The sequence below is a fragment of the Salvia splendens genome, chromosome 5, assembly GCF_004379255.2.
Source record: "Salvia splendens isolate huo1 chromosome 5, SspV2, whole genome shotgun sequence".
Lineage (NCBI taxonomy): Eukaryota > Viridiplantae > Streptophyta > Magnoliopsida > Lamiales > Lamiaceae > Salvia > Salvia splendens.
Window position 1 is genome coordinate 6,858,542 of NC_056036.1, and position 13,682 is coordinate 6,872,223.

General features: G+C 38.5%; 2 protein-coding genes across 6 annotated transcripts; both read left to right on the forward strand.

Moving 5' to 3' along the window:
• Positions 1-253: 253 nt before the first annotated feature.
• On the forward strand, positions 254-5,863 carry LOC121804452 (LRR receptor-like serine/threonine-protein kinase ERECTA). Of its 5 annotated transcripts, XM_042204004.1 has the most exons (12): positions 254-322; positions 402-473; positions 558-631; positions 723-851; positions 930-1,277; positions 1,360-1,729; positions 3,397-3,442; positions 3,538-3,606; positions 3,686-3,757; positions 3,842-3,915; positions 4,007-4,135; positions 4,214-5,863. In XM_042204004.1, exons 6-12 carry the CDS (start codon positions 1,690-1,692, stop codon positions 4,279-4,281), a joined length of 498 nt encoding a protein of 165 aa, XP_042059938.1. In that variant the 5' UTR covers positions 254-322; positions 402-473; positions 558-631; positions 723-851; positions 930-1,277; positions 1,360-1,689; the 3' UTR covers positions 4,282-5,863. The 5 variants fall into 5 exon arrangements, 2 of the variants coding, with proteins under 2 accessions (XP_042059938.1, XP_042059939.1); XM_042204005.1 differs by lacking the exon at positions 3,397-3,442; XR_006051150.1 differs by lacking the exons at positions 3,397-3,442; positions 3,538-3,606; positions 3,686-3,757; ... (1 more) ...; positions 4,007-4,135; positions 4,214-5,863 and adding an exon at positions 2,022-2,291.
• Positions 5,864-8,680: 2,817 nt separating this feature from the next.
• LOC121804447 lies at positions 8,681-10,626 on the forward strand. The gene is made up of 3 exons (XM_042203992.1): positions 8,681-8,810; positions 8,986-9,625; positions 9,704-10,626. Exons 2-3 carry the CDS (start codon positions 8,997-8,999, stop codon positions 10,488-10,490), a joined length of 1,416 nt encoding a protein of 471 aa, XP_042059926.1. The 5' UTR covers positions 8,681-8,810; positions 8,986-8,996; the 3' UTR covers positions 10,491-10,626.
• The last annotated feature ends 3,056 nt before the right edge of the window (positions 10,627-13,682 follow it).

A 13,682-nucleotide genomic window follows, 5' to 3' on the forward strand; every position in this document is an offset into this window, starting at 1 on the left:
ATTATATTATATGCTCAAACGTTACAACTAATCATATATTTATCTTTCCTAGTTGCAATACATTAAAAAAATTTCCTTTTTTGTGTAGAGATCTTTCAAACAATCACCTCTCAGGTCAAATTCCGGAAGAGCTTAGCTAGCTTCAAAATCTCTTCATGCTGTAAGAGCAGAGTGTGTGCGTGTGTGTGTTTGCGTGCTATATTTCGTTATTATCATTATTTTCTTAAACAGTCCTTTTATGACTTGTTCGCAGGAAGCTGGAATACAACAATATATCCGGTGATGTAATGTCGCTTGCCAACTGACTCAGTCTTACTGTGTTGTAGGTTTACTGTCAAAACTATGTTTAATTTGTTACACATGCAATGCAGTTTCATGGTCTGACACTCTCTCTGTTGCAGGAACGTGTCATACAACAATCTTGTCGGATTTATTCCCACGGCCAAAAACTTCTCAAGGTTTCCACCCGAGAGGTGGGATATTCCTCTAGTTCCTTAAACCCTAAAACCGGGGCTCTGATTCAGCTATTAATACTCTTTGGCTCTTTCTTGTTTCAGTTTTGTAGGCAATCCGGGACTCTGTGGCTATTGGCTCAGCTCAAACTGTCGTGCGCCTCGTCCCTCTGAGCGAGGTTAGAGCGTGACATCTCAAGAAAATGACTTTCCTAACCTTATGGTGGTATAAGTAATGGACTAATATTAGCACAGCATTTTGCTTTCCAGTCTCGATTTCTAAAGCAGCTATACTCGGAATAGCCCTCGGTGCCATGGTGATTCTTCTCATGATCTTGTTTGCATCTTGTCGTCCCCACCATCCAAAGCCTTTCACAGTCGGGCCTCCTGTTAAACTAGGTTCACCGTCTTATGTTTCCCTATCAGCATAGCATAACTCGAAATATATTCTCATAGATCAATTTGTCTCTTGTACAGTTAACTACTCGTCTCCAAAGCTCGTTATCCTTCACATGAACATGGCTCTTCACGTGTACGAAGATATAATAAGGATGACAGAGAATTTGAGCGAGAAATACGTTATTGGCTATGGAGCGTCGAGCACTGTGTACAAATGTGTCCTCAAGAACTGCCGACCCGTGGCTGTCAAGAAACTCTACTCTCACTATCCACAGTGTCTGAAAGAATTTGAGACGGAGCTGAACACGGTGGGGAGCATCAAGCATCGCAATCTCGTTAGTCTTCAAGGATAATCACTCTCCCCTTCGGGATACCTTCTGTTCTACGACTACATGGAAAACGGAAGCCTCTGGGACGTGCTCCACGGTAAAGCTCTGTTGGATTAGATCATAATCTATACCTATTACCTAGACTCGTCGAATCTTGTCAAAAAAATGCTATCTTGCAGGAACTACAAAGAAGAAGAAACTTGATTGGAACTCTCGTCTCCGCATTGCACTGGGCGCTGCACAGGGCTCGCATATCTTCACCATGATTGTAGCCCTCGGATCATCCACAGGGACGTGAAGTCGTCCAACATTTTACTCGACAAGGACTACGAAGCTCATCTCACAGATTTTGGCATCGCCAAGAGCCTAAGCACATCTAAGACTCACACGTCGACGTTTTTGATGGGGACTATTGGCTACATCGATCCTGAATATGCTCGGACAAACCGTGTAACAGAGAAATCTGATGTCTATAGCTATGGGATTGCGCTTCTCGAGCTGCTTACCGGATGGAAAGCCGTGGACAACGAGTCCAATCTCCATCAACTGGTAAGTTTTTCTACCTTATAATTAGTATTTTGTAACTTGATCAATTTAAGATGGGAATTTGGTAGGAAAAAAGTAGGAATTATTGTAGCAAGGGTGTTTTTGGGATTTAGGTAAGGGACAGACCACTCTCTATCTCTTGATACCTGTGTGTCATGGAGATTTTGGGCTCACACTCTTAGGCAGATGGGTATAAGTGTTCGTACATAATAATAGTTGTTGTGGACCATCTTATCTTGATAGACTTGTGGGGCTATGCCTTCTTTAATTTCTGCTCTCCATTCTTCCATGGAAGCCCTCCATCTATACCTAACATTCGACATGATGACGTCTTCTTGGTTGAGCTATATCGTCACTTGTGCTCGGCAATGCGTTCTTGGTGGAGCTATATTGGTAACACGCTTTCCCTCTACACGTGGGGGATGGGACGCTTGCAATGCGTCATGTCCCCCCTCCCCCCATTGAGCATCCACGTTATATTTTTGCCACAATGCAACTATATTTTGTAATGACTTAAAATGACAATTGCAGTTTCAATAACAATTGGTATTTTTATCTTTTTTTATCGATATATACATAAATTATAATAGTATATTAGCATTGCACACAATAAGTTTAATACTCTATGAATGACTATACAACGTAGTTCTATTTTTTTATTTTACCATTACACATAAACTATATAATGATTATATGTTTAGTTAAAATATTGATTAAGATAGTTAATAATAATAAATGGTCTGATGGATTTTATACTATAGACAATATATGAATAAATTTCAATATGAATTTAAATAAACATCAACTATAAATCTAAGAAGATAAAACTTTACTAGTCATAAATATGTCGTCTTTAATTTATAGTTACTTAACGGTAAAAATAATTATAAAATAATGAAGATAAAAATTATATATATATATAGAAAGATATAATCAATAAATTATAAATATAGTGAAGAATATATTTACTTGAATGGCAGACGACTTTTTTAATAGAAATGGACAATTAGTTAGTAATTTAACGTATTGTGTGTACATATGGTTGTATATATTAAATATGGGAATCATAAAAGTTTCCTTAAAACATCATATTATGCCTTATAATCATTTGGCCATGTATACTACACATTTCCATTTGGCAAGATTTTATTAGTGAGGCATACCAAATAAGATTGCCATATGGTGTACATGCACATGGACTAGGGAATTTTTTCTCCAATGGCCATGATCAATCATAATGCACCTATATTCATTTATAGTGAGAAATTTATGCACTACGTTAATTTAACATTAATTTTTTTTGTATGTTACATTTCCCCCATTTTCTAGTTGTGGGCCAAATCAATTTGTACAAGAAACACTGATTCGACTAATGTGCAACCAAAACAATCTCCTGATTAATATTTTTCACTGCAGCTCAAATAATTTCAAAATTATGATCATCATATACAACACGCAAATTGAATTAAGAATGTAAACCCAATGCGTTGAGTTCACGTTTAATTGTGTTGGAGTATTTTTAACGACTAAAGAGTTAGATCATATCCAATATATAGTACTACTATTAGATATTGTGAAATGAGAAAATCATGAAATGTCACGTAAGAAATTATTGAGAATGTTGTTGAACTGCCCTGAGCTTAGAGATCTTTCAAACAATCACCTCTCAGGTCAAATTCCGGAAGAGCTTAACCAGCTTCAAAATCTCTTCATGCTGTAAGAGCAGAGTGTGTGCGTGTGTGTGTGTTTGCGTGCTATCTTTCGTTATTATCATTATTTTCTTAAACGGTCCTTTTATGACTTGTTCGCAGGAAGCTGGAATACAACAATATATCCGGTGATGTGATGTCGCTTGCCAACTGCCTCAGTCTTACTGTGCTGTAGGTTTACTGTCAAAACTATGTTTAATTTGTTACACATGCAATGCAGTTACATGGTTTGACACTCTCTCTGTTGCAGGAACGTGTCATATAACAATCTTGTCGGATTTATTCCCACGGCCAAAAACTTCTCAAGGTTTCCACCCGAGAGGTCGGATATTCCTCAAGTTTCTTAAACCCTAAAACCGTGACTTTGATTCAGCTATTAATACTCTTTGGCTCTTTCCTGTTTCAGTTTTGTAGGCAATCCGGGACTCTGTGGCTATTGGCTCAGCTCACACTGTCGTGCGCCTCGTCCCTCTGAGCGAGGTTAGAGCGTGACATCTCAAGAAAATGACTTTCCTAACCTTATGGTGGTATAAGTAATGGACTAATATTAGCATAACATTTTGCTTTCCAGTCTCGATTTCTAAAGCAGCTATACTCGGAATAGCCCTCGGTGCCATGGTGATTCTTCTCATGATCTTGTTTGCAGCTTGTCGTCCCCACCATCCAAAGCCTTTCACAGTCGGGCCTCCTGTTAAACTAGGTTCACCGTCTTATGTTTCCCTATCAGCATAGCATAACTCGAAATATATTCTCATAGATCAATTTGTCTCTTGTACAGTTAACTACTCGTCTCCAAAGGTTCACGGTCCTAGGTTCACAGTCTTTAGGATTTACAACCGTTTGTGAAGTGAATTGGCCTGGTTGATGCTGAATACCCATAGCCTGTGAAATCTGGCTCATCTGGTTATCGATGCTCTTCATGTGAATATTCAAGTCATTCACATTAGCTTCAATCTGCACTAGCCTTTTGTTGGAGTATTTCATGCACTCTCCCGTTTGTTTCATAAAAGCCATTAACACATCTTTCAGTTCATCCTTCTTCGTTTCTATGATTTGGCCATCTGATACCTGGAATCCGTGTGGTGGTTGCAAGGCATTATTTGGGTTCCCGTAGGACAAGTTGGGATGCACCTTGTTCCCATAGTGGTTGTAATTGCCTCCTCCTTGATAGGGGCGGTAATTGTTGAAATTTCTGTTATTGCCACCTTGGTGAACGTAGTTTACATCTTCGACTCCTTGTTGCATCTCAGTCCCAACCTGCCTTGTTCCCATATACCCAAGCTTGTCAGTTAGGAAGTCCAGCTGCTTGGACATTGTATCCATCCTATCAAAATCGGAGGTGGATGCCACCCTATAGGATTTGCTTCTATCGTTTCTCCATCCCTCATCATTTGAAGCCACTTTCTCAATCACCTCAAGTGCTTCAGCTTCTCCCAACTTCAAGAGAGATCCTCCGGCGTTCATGTTCAATTTGCGCATTGCCTCCAGCGTGCCTCCCCTGTAGAAGGTTAGGATTTGTTGCCCCGGGCTTAACCCGTGGTTGGGGCATCTTCTCATCAACTGCTTGAACCTTTTCCATGCCTCCAGAATGTTCTCTTGAGGTTGCATCTTATATTGAATGACCTCTGCTTGGCGTTTGAGCGTCTCGCTAGGTGGATAGTATTTCTCCAAGAACAGCTCCACCATTGCATCCCATGTGGGCACAGAGTTAAAACACATGCTGTCATACCAGTCCCTCTGCTTGGCGTTTGAGCACCTGTTCCACCAAATGCGTTTGCTTCTGCTCTGTCTATCAACCCCGGTCTCAATTCAAAGCTTTTGGCCGCTATCCCCGCATTGTTAACTGGTGGATTAGTAACTTGTTAACCTGTCTGTAGGCAAACTGATTTTGTACGGGCACTGGCCTCACGTTCTGCTCATCCAATTGCCTCTGCATGTTGGCCAATTGCAGACGGAGTTGACGAATGACAGGATCCTCGTTGTTGTTCTCATGATTATCCTCATTGTTGTTCTCCCCTCCGTTCTCCATTAGAATTGGAGAATGAGGCTCGTACTGTATAGGTGACGGAAGTGGAGATGGACTGGTTGATGGAGATCTCTGGATATGAGAAGGTAGACGCCTATGAGCGGGTGAAGAAACCCGAATCCTTTGGTTTAACCTTCTCTGCGCGTTCCTCCTTCTGTTGGATGCTTCGATGTCGGGATCGATAGGCTCTAAAGGTGGACCTTTAGAACGCGTGTGCATACAACCTTAACAATGGAACACATCTATTAGAGAACTCAAAATAAAAAGTACAAATAAAGCGAGTAAAATCTAGATTAGTATTCTCAATTATTATCACGATATTAAGCTATAATGACACACAATTATCCCCGGCAACGGCGCCAAAAACTTGAATCATCTTATTTTAACACAAGTGATACCCGCAAGTGTACGGGGCTAGTGTAGCAATTAGTAAGCAAGAGTATCGTATCCCACAGAGACAATTTTGTATCAACTTAACTACCACGAACAAAAATTAACTACTATCTAGACAATCAAGAAAAGTTTGGTTTGTTCTAACAACTAATAAAAGCATATAGTAAGCAAGTAAAGGAAACACGGTATGAAAAGGATGTGGAAAGATAATATGGAGAAAATTGCAGAACTCAAGGACCCGATGCACAATTCCAAGCTCTTATCCAATCGATTTGCCTTACCTTTTGGTGTCTCTAGAGTTACTAAGCCGACCACAATTATAGATTAAACCCCCTCCCGAGGTGAGAAACCTGTAGATTATGGGCTAGGATCGAAGTCCCCTTCTAATCCTAAACTCCTAACTCCCAAAAGCTCGATTAGGTCAATGACCACACTCATAACCTCAACTCTCCCGAGTTCTATTGTATTAAGGTGTGCATTATTCTTATTTCCAGATTAATTATTTCATCTCCCGATTAATCTAATTAGTCCTACACAAGTAATTGGTGATCAAGCAATTGAAAGGAATAAACCCAAGAATAATCAAATAACTACAAGAGCAAGGCAAGAACAAAATCAAACGGATAAAAACTATGAAATCAGTGCATCATCACCAAGAATTCTACAAGAGATGTTTAGCTACTCATGTTCATAGAGAAAACCATGTTCAAAACAAAAGAATTCAACAAATACATGAAGTAAAGATACTAAGACTCTTGTGAGATCGATCTATGGAGTGAAGCTTCAATCTCTAAATTGGAAGTCTTCAATCTTCAATTCTCTCTCTCAAAGGTATGCTTGGGGGTGTGTGTGAGTGCTGGAGGTGGTAGGTGTAGAATGAATCGCGTAAACTGCAACCCTAGCCCTTTTCTCTGATGTTTTTCGTCAAAAATATTGATTTATGCTAAAAAGGCGCGTCAAATCAAAGTACCCGTCCGGGTGGAATATTTGATATGGAAATTCACCCGGCCGGGTGTCATAATTTGGCCTCTCACTGACTCTTTCACGCTGCCAAGACTGTACCCGGCCGGGTGGAATTATTGTGAGTAAAATTCACCATGCCGGGTGGTATGCTCTTCTGCTTCGCTGCCTTCTATACACAACGGCCGGATTTTTCCTCCTTTTCCATCTCTTTTCAGCTGTTTTTCCTAGAACACTCAACAAACACATAAAACTCCGAAAGGTAAAATAATTGGCTGGATAAAGACGATTTCGAGTGATAAAGTCGGCATTTAGCACTTAAACATACCAATTACACCTATGAAAATATGAGTTTGTCAAAATCAAAAACATATTATAGATATGAAATCTAAATATTTTGTCATGAAATTATTTTTTAAGTTTAAATTCTTAATTTTAAAAGTTGTCGGATAAACCATGATTTGGCTAATATTCTTTTTTCGGCAATTTGCCCATTTAAAAATTGCTAGTGAAATTTATTAATCTTCATTTTAAAATGTGTTATTTTTATGGAACATATATAGTATAATTATTAAATTGGATATTATAATATTTTTCTCATTATTATATGTAGAGATAATAAAATTTTCTGCATGTTTTATGTGTGGCCGTGTTTGATTTGATTTCATATAGATAAGGTCGGCCTTCTCACAAGGCCACATCCATCCAACTAATACAATGGATGTGGAGTAATAATTATGAGCTTTTGAAAAGAAGTGGAGTAATAATTATCATCGTGACAACCAAATTTTTAATTAAAGAAAAAACATCTTACTCAACACTCACTAAATTACTCTACTCCAATTCATTATCTTTAGTATTTTATGAGCTTGAATGTGTTTGGTGCTCAAAATTAAAAATGTTCTAAAGCTGCTTATGATTGAATTGGCCCGAGATTACATACATGCACGATGAAACTTTTGTCACAAAGAAAAAGCCAACACACATAAGCTTAACGTTAATAATCCTATGTGAATTATCTCATGATTCAATGTTTAACAAACATGTGTTCAAATATCTTTACCTTGTGGGGCCATCCCCGCAGGGGCGTAGCGCAGTTGGCAACAGAGGGGCAGATCTTGCTGCAATAAAGAGCTTCAGAAACAATATTAGAGTGTCCATAATAGGGGCGCAACGATGCCCTTTTGTAAGCCGAGGCAGCGCCAGGTACCCGGCGGAGGCGTATGGCGCACGACAGTCTTCGCAGTGGTGAGTTTCCGGATTTTTTTTTCTTAATTTATTTCTACAAATACAACTGCTTTCTCATTTTTTACTTCACACATTCACACTACATTTCCACGACCATATTTTCATCTCTCTAGAATTATTATTTAATTTAGGGTTTTTATGTAATTTTCGTTTTATAATATTCCAAAACTTATAATACAATGAAGATTTGGTTCAATTTTTTTTAATGAATTATGTTTTTTTTTTATTTTTTTCAATTTATTTTATTCTAGTCCAATTAAAATATACCAACAATTGATAAAATAATGTGATTTGTGGTTGTAGTGTGGCTGGACAAGTTTTTCTGGCTGAGTCATGGTTGTGATGACTAGGCAGACAAGTTTTTTTTTTTGTGACAGTGGCGTGACTTTGCCACTACATAGACACTCTTAGGTTCCATTTAGGTCATGGAATTGGACTTGCAGAATTGGGATTAGAGTCTTCAATTCAATTTCTTAGAATTATAAATTGAATTATAATTCTATTTCTTAGAATTCTAAGATAAAGTGAATAATTGAGCTATTATTTGGATTCCAAGATAAAGTAGCGAGCCAAATATTTAATAAACACGTGTTAGCACAGCCGCTAATTGAATAACGAGCTTAAAACACATGGTACAATAGTAAGTAGGAGTATAATATTGATCTATAAATAGACTCTTCCAATTTCAAGGAAATCACAACATAACTCGGGTCCAGAACTAGAGAGAAACCTTCTTTTCAAAATTTCGGTAATCATCGATTTAATTTGAGTTATTATGTCATAATTTTGTCTTTTCTTTTGTAGCTAGTACTATTAATTTCTGGAATAAATAGTAGTATTTTGAGTGTATTCCATTGTTTGACTAGCGTTACGTACTACTACTATATAAAAGTGTGCCTAAATATTAATTCGCAATTTGACAGGTTGGAGTAAGATGGCATCGAGGCTAACAAGGTTCATCGTGATCGAGTCCGTTAGCAACAATGGACATCATGCAGTGCGCGAGACAACGAACCCTAATGCCGTGATTATGAGAAACGAGAGCGTGTTCAGCACGCTGATCAAGATCGAAGCTGAACGCGCCACCAGCAACAACGCATACATTCACCTGCGCTTCTGCAATACCAATAGATACTGGCAGAGGAATAGTAGCAGCGACGCCATTGTGGCTCAATCCAACAAGCCTAGCGAAGACATGTCAGACAGATCATGTACTCTGTTTGAGGCGACCGTGACGGGCCCTGACACTTTCTTCCTCACCCACATTCAGACCGGGTGGCGCGTGGTCATACTATCTAATACTACTGCCTTCCACTTGTCACCGCCATCCTCAGTCTCAGCCAATGACGGCCTTCTCAGATTTGTGAATTGGGACTCCTTGGTTCATCTGCCTACCCACGTCGCCTTCCAAGGATCCAACGACGACTTCCTCAAGGGAATCTGGGCGGAAAATGCCCAATTCCTGCAATTCGCGTCCAGCGATCCCAACGAATTGATTTCGAATCACCGGGTCCAACTCATGCCCGACGGCCATGTCCGTATATACTCTGATTATTTCACTAGGTAAATTTTCTTTTTTTTTTAATATAAAAAAATATTAATATTAAAGTAAAGGCTAAAATTGGTCGTGAAATTCTTGAGGTGGTGGCGGTTCCACAATGATTGGATATGGGCATCAACTATGGACCCGTCCATCGACGACAGAAACCTTCTCTTCTGGCCAATAAAAGTCGACAACAACACCATCGCCCTGCGCAGCGTGGGCAACAACAGGATCTGCCAACTCCATTCCTGGGGAAACATAAACCGGTGCCTGAACGCAGCGGTTACAACAATCACGAACGAAGCAAGGATCAGGGTGCACGAGCTGGTGCTGAACAGAAGTATCTACAACGTGAGGTATCGGATGGAGGACGCCAGGATATACGGGGAGACGCCATACGTGGCTGGGACCACCACCGCCGCCAACTTCTCAAACGAACAAGGCGAAGTTGCCGTCCAGATCACGTACCAAGACTCCAGCAGTTACACCTTCAGCCGAAGCTTGTCTTTGACGGCGGGGGTGACGACCACCATCTCGGCGGGGGTGCCTTTGATCGCGGGAGCAACCATCGAAATCGGGTATCAGGTGAATACGACGTTCGAGTGGGGAGAGTCTAGGTCTAGGACGACGTCGGTCACGGCTACGGGGACAATCCCTGTGCCGGCCAGGAGCGTGGCGTCGGTTCGATACGTGGCAACCATGGGGACCTGCGATGTGCCCTACTCGTACACGCAGCAGGAGCGGAGCTCCACCACCGGCCAAATCACTGAACTTGATTATGACGATGGTCTTTTCACCGGCGTCAGCTGTTACAACTTCAACTTTGTCGTCGAAAAAACTACACCTCTCAATCATCCCTCACTCAATTTCGCATTACCAAATTGAGTTGTCACTGCATTTCAATTCGAGGGTTTTTTTCATCAACTTCTTCCAAGTTGGTTTTTTCCCTCATTATCCATGTATCAACTTGCTTTTAATTTGGAGTGTGTTGTTTTAAATTGATTCAACTCTTCCACTAAAATTACCTCTGCTTCTTAAAGCTTAATTATGCGGTGTAACGTCCAATTTTCAAGAAGAAGAATAAGAAGACATATAAACTAATTCCAGCTGAGGATAAAATCGCAAGAATTTATTGTAAATTGATTCTTCAATGAAATCCTACATCAATCTTCTCAGAATTCCTTTTTCGATGCCACCAAAATCGAATTCTATCTTTAGCCTAGCTAATTCATATACAATTATCTTATCCGTAATCAATGTTCTCGATTCGTATTGTGTAATTGTGGAAATAAGTTTGAAGTTTTTAATGATAAGCAACTTCTTGTGAGTAATTTACTGACTACTATAATGATAAGCAACTTTAGTCGTTAAATGTCATATATTGCCATTTTATATTACATATCATACTTTATTTTTACTATATTTGGTAAAAAGATCTCAACTTTCACTAACTCATTTTGCTCATAATATTATTATAAAACTAATACTACTAATATATAAACCCGATAATCATATTCTCCTAACTTTTTTCACACATTTAATCACATATCATAAATCGGTGTGTATTTCAAATGAGGCAACTAATGACTAGCGGAATGATTATATTACTACTATATGACACCTATCATTCATATCAATAAAAACTTGAAGTTATTTATGTCTAAATAGTGAAAAGGGTCATTGTTGGCGTTGGATTCTAGAGGCAGTGCGATAACTATTGTCAACAATAGAAGACATCCTAACAAAAAGAAACCCCATCTCTGAAAAGGATTGACGGCAGATTTCAAATACTATCAAATTTAATGAATTGATGGCTACATTTCACTTTGACCATAAATGGTAAGTAGACCTCACATTCCATCAATCAATTTTACGCACATTTTATTATAAAATTAATATATATAAGTGGGAGGGGAGTGATCAATTGCTAACTCATCATTTAATTGCTAACTACAGCTAATTTAAGACCATAGTATTTTAGAAATCTTGTGGTCTATAATTTGCCATGTGTAATTTCGTTTTTCATTTTTTAATATTAAAAAAATAATAGCAACTAGCAAATTTAGGGTTTAGAAACACAATGTCAATACGGTGTATGAAATACATCAACACAAAGACATGAAAATGTCAATACAATTTCATATTGACATTGTACAAACATTGTATTGACATATTATGTGTCCTGCATTGATATAAAACTGTTAATGAAATTTATGAAAAATTTTGAATTTTTTTTTCAAATTTTGACATCGGAACGTATGCAAGTGAGATCTCGTTGAAATCCTTATGAAATTATCTTTGATTTGATATATGTTGTGCGAAAAAATAATTTAAATCGAGAAAATTATATGCGTTTTAAAGTTATGGGATATTTTTCAAAAGTTAGTTACAACTAATTTGTTGTAAATTGACCTACGTTTTTTTGTTGATCGTATTGACATTACAGGGCTGCTGATGATCTAGGCCCTTGATTTGAATATCTAATGACTATTATTTAATTGTAGTTAGCAATTAAATATTGAGTTAGCAATATAACACTCCCCTATAAGTGAGATCCATAATTCACTAACCTATTCAACTCACTTTTCTTTACATTTCTTAAAACTCGTGCACACACTAAATGTGACACTTAATGTAGACGAAGGTAGTAATGGTTAGAGATTATATATGCAATATTGTTGTTGAAATGTGTCAAATAATACATCATTTTAAAGTGAAAAATGTAAGTGACTTCGAGTAAAATAAATCCGAAATATTTGTGTATATGAAGAAAATATTTGAAAAGATTCAAAATGGGGAGATAAAGAAGGTATAAAATGAATTAAATGATCGATCCTCAAAGAATGTACTCAAATGTAGCAATATGCATATGTTTAATGGAATACATACCTGAATTAAGAATAGTATTTAGGTTCTTAATCTCTCGCTTATCGTTATAAACTTGTGAATAATAATGAAAACTTCCGTTTATAATTGACATCAAATTTTTTTTATATTCATTTCTTTCCCTTTTTCGATCTTGATTTGATGTGTTAGTTGAAAACAACCATGCAAATCTAAGAGCATCCAAGTCCGTGATATTTGGCAAGAGCACGGATGTGGGCCCGGACCCAATTTATTAATTTTTTACTCTCTGCTCTTCCTCAATAGCACAATACCCACACTCATGCTCTTCCGCAAGGACATGCTCAAGGGTCCCACCATTCCATTATTTAATTTAAATACTTTAATTACTAAAAATAATTTCACAATATTAAAATGCATTAAAAATATACGATACCATTACAAATTACTAAAAATTTAAAAATTACATAATTAAAATCTTAAAAATTAAAAATTACATAATTAAAATTCTAAAAATTAAAAATTGCATAATTAAATTCATAAAATTAAAAAAATCTACTACTTGTGGCCGAATTTCACCCAAATGTGTTTGATTAGGTCTTCTTGTAGCTGAATGTGGGTTCTGGTATCGCGCATTGTGTGTCTTATTTCGATCCTCTCGCCCACCGTCGTATGCACACCTCGGCGTGGGGGAAACCTCGTCGTTGAGCTTCCGGCTTCATCCTCGTGGTAAAAGTTAGCCGCCCTCGATCCTTCGTCAGCTATAATCATGTTGTGCAAGATAATACACGTGTCCATGATGTCGGCGCTATTCTTAACGTAGCACAACCGAGACGGGGCCTTTACAATGTTGAATCGGGCTTGAAGGACCCCAAAAGCTCTATGTCTTTCCGAGCAGACACTTGACGCTGCGCAAAAAGAACCCGTCTCTGGTCTTGCGGTTTGCTGAACGTCTTCACGAAAGTCGAACACCTGGGTAGATACCATCGGCGAGTTAGTAACCCATGCGGTATGCATTTCCGTTGACGGTGAAGTCGATCGCCGGTGCTAAACCATTCAAAACATCATTGAAGAGTGGTGAAGAATAGAGCACGTTCAAGTCGTTGTTGGATCCGGCAACACCGAAATATGCATGCCAAATCAGTAGGCGGTAGTCGGCGACCGCTTCAAGGATAAGTGTTAGGCAGCCGCCTTTGTGGCCGCTTAAGTATTGCCCCCTCCAAGCAGTCGGGC

What these genes read in the sequence shown, in the direction of transcription:
- LOC121804447 (XM_042203992.1), top strand. Translation starts at nt 8,997, where the DNA reads ATGGCATCGAGGCTAACAAGGTTCATCGTGATCGAGTCCGTTAGCAAC. An exon ending in TACTCTGATTATTTCACTAG is followed by an intron (nt 9,626 to 9,703) that starts GTAAATTTTCTT and finishes GAAATTCTTGAG; the next exon opens with GTGGTGGCGGTTCCACAATG.
- LOC121804452 (XM_042204004.1), top strand. Translation starts at nt 1,690, where the DNA reads ATGGAAAGCCGTGGACAACGAGTCCAATCTCCATCAACTG. An exon ending in CTTCAAAATCTCTTCATGCT is followed by an intron (nt 3,443 to 3,537) that starts GTAAGAGCAGAG and finishes ACTTGTTCGCAG; the next exon opens with GAAGCTGGAATACAACAATA. An exon ending in TGCCTCAGTCTTACTGTGCT is followed by an intron (nt 3,607 to 3,685) that starts GTAGGTTTACTG and finishes TCTCTGTTGCAG; the next exon opens with GAACGTGTCATATAACAATC.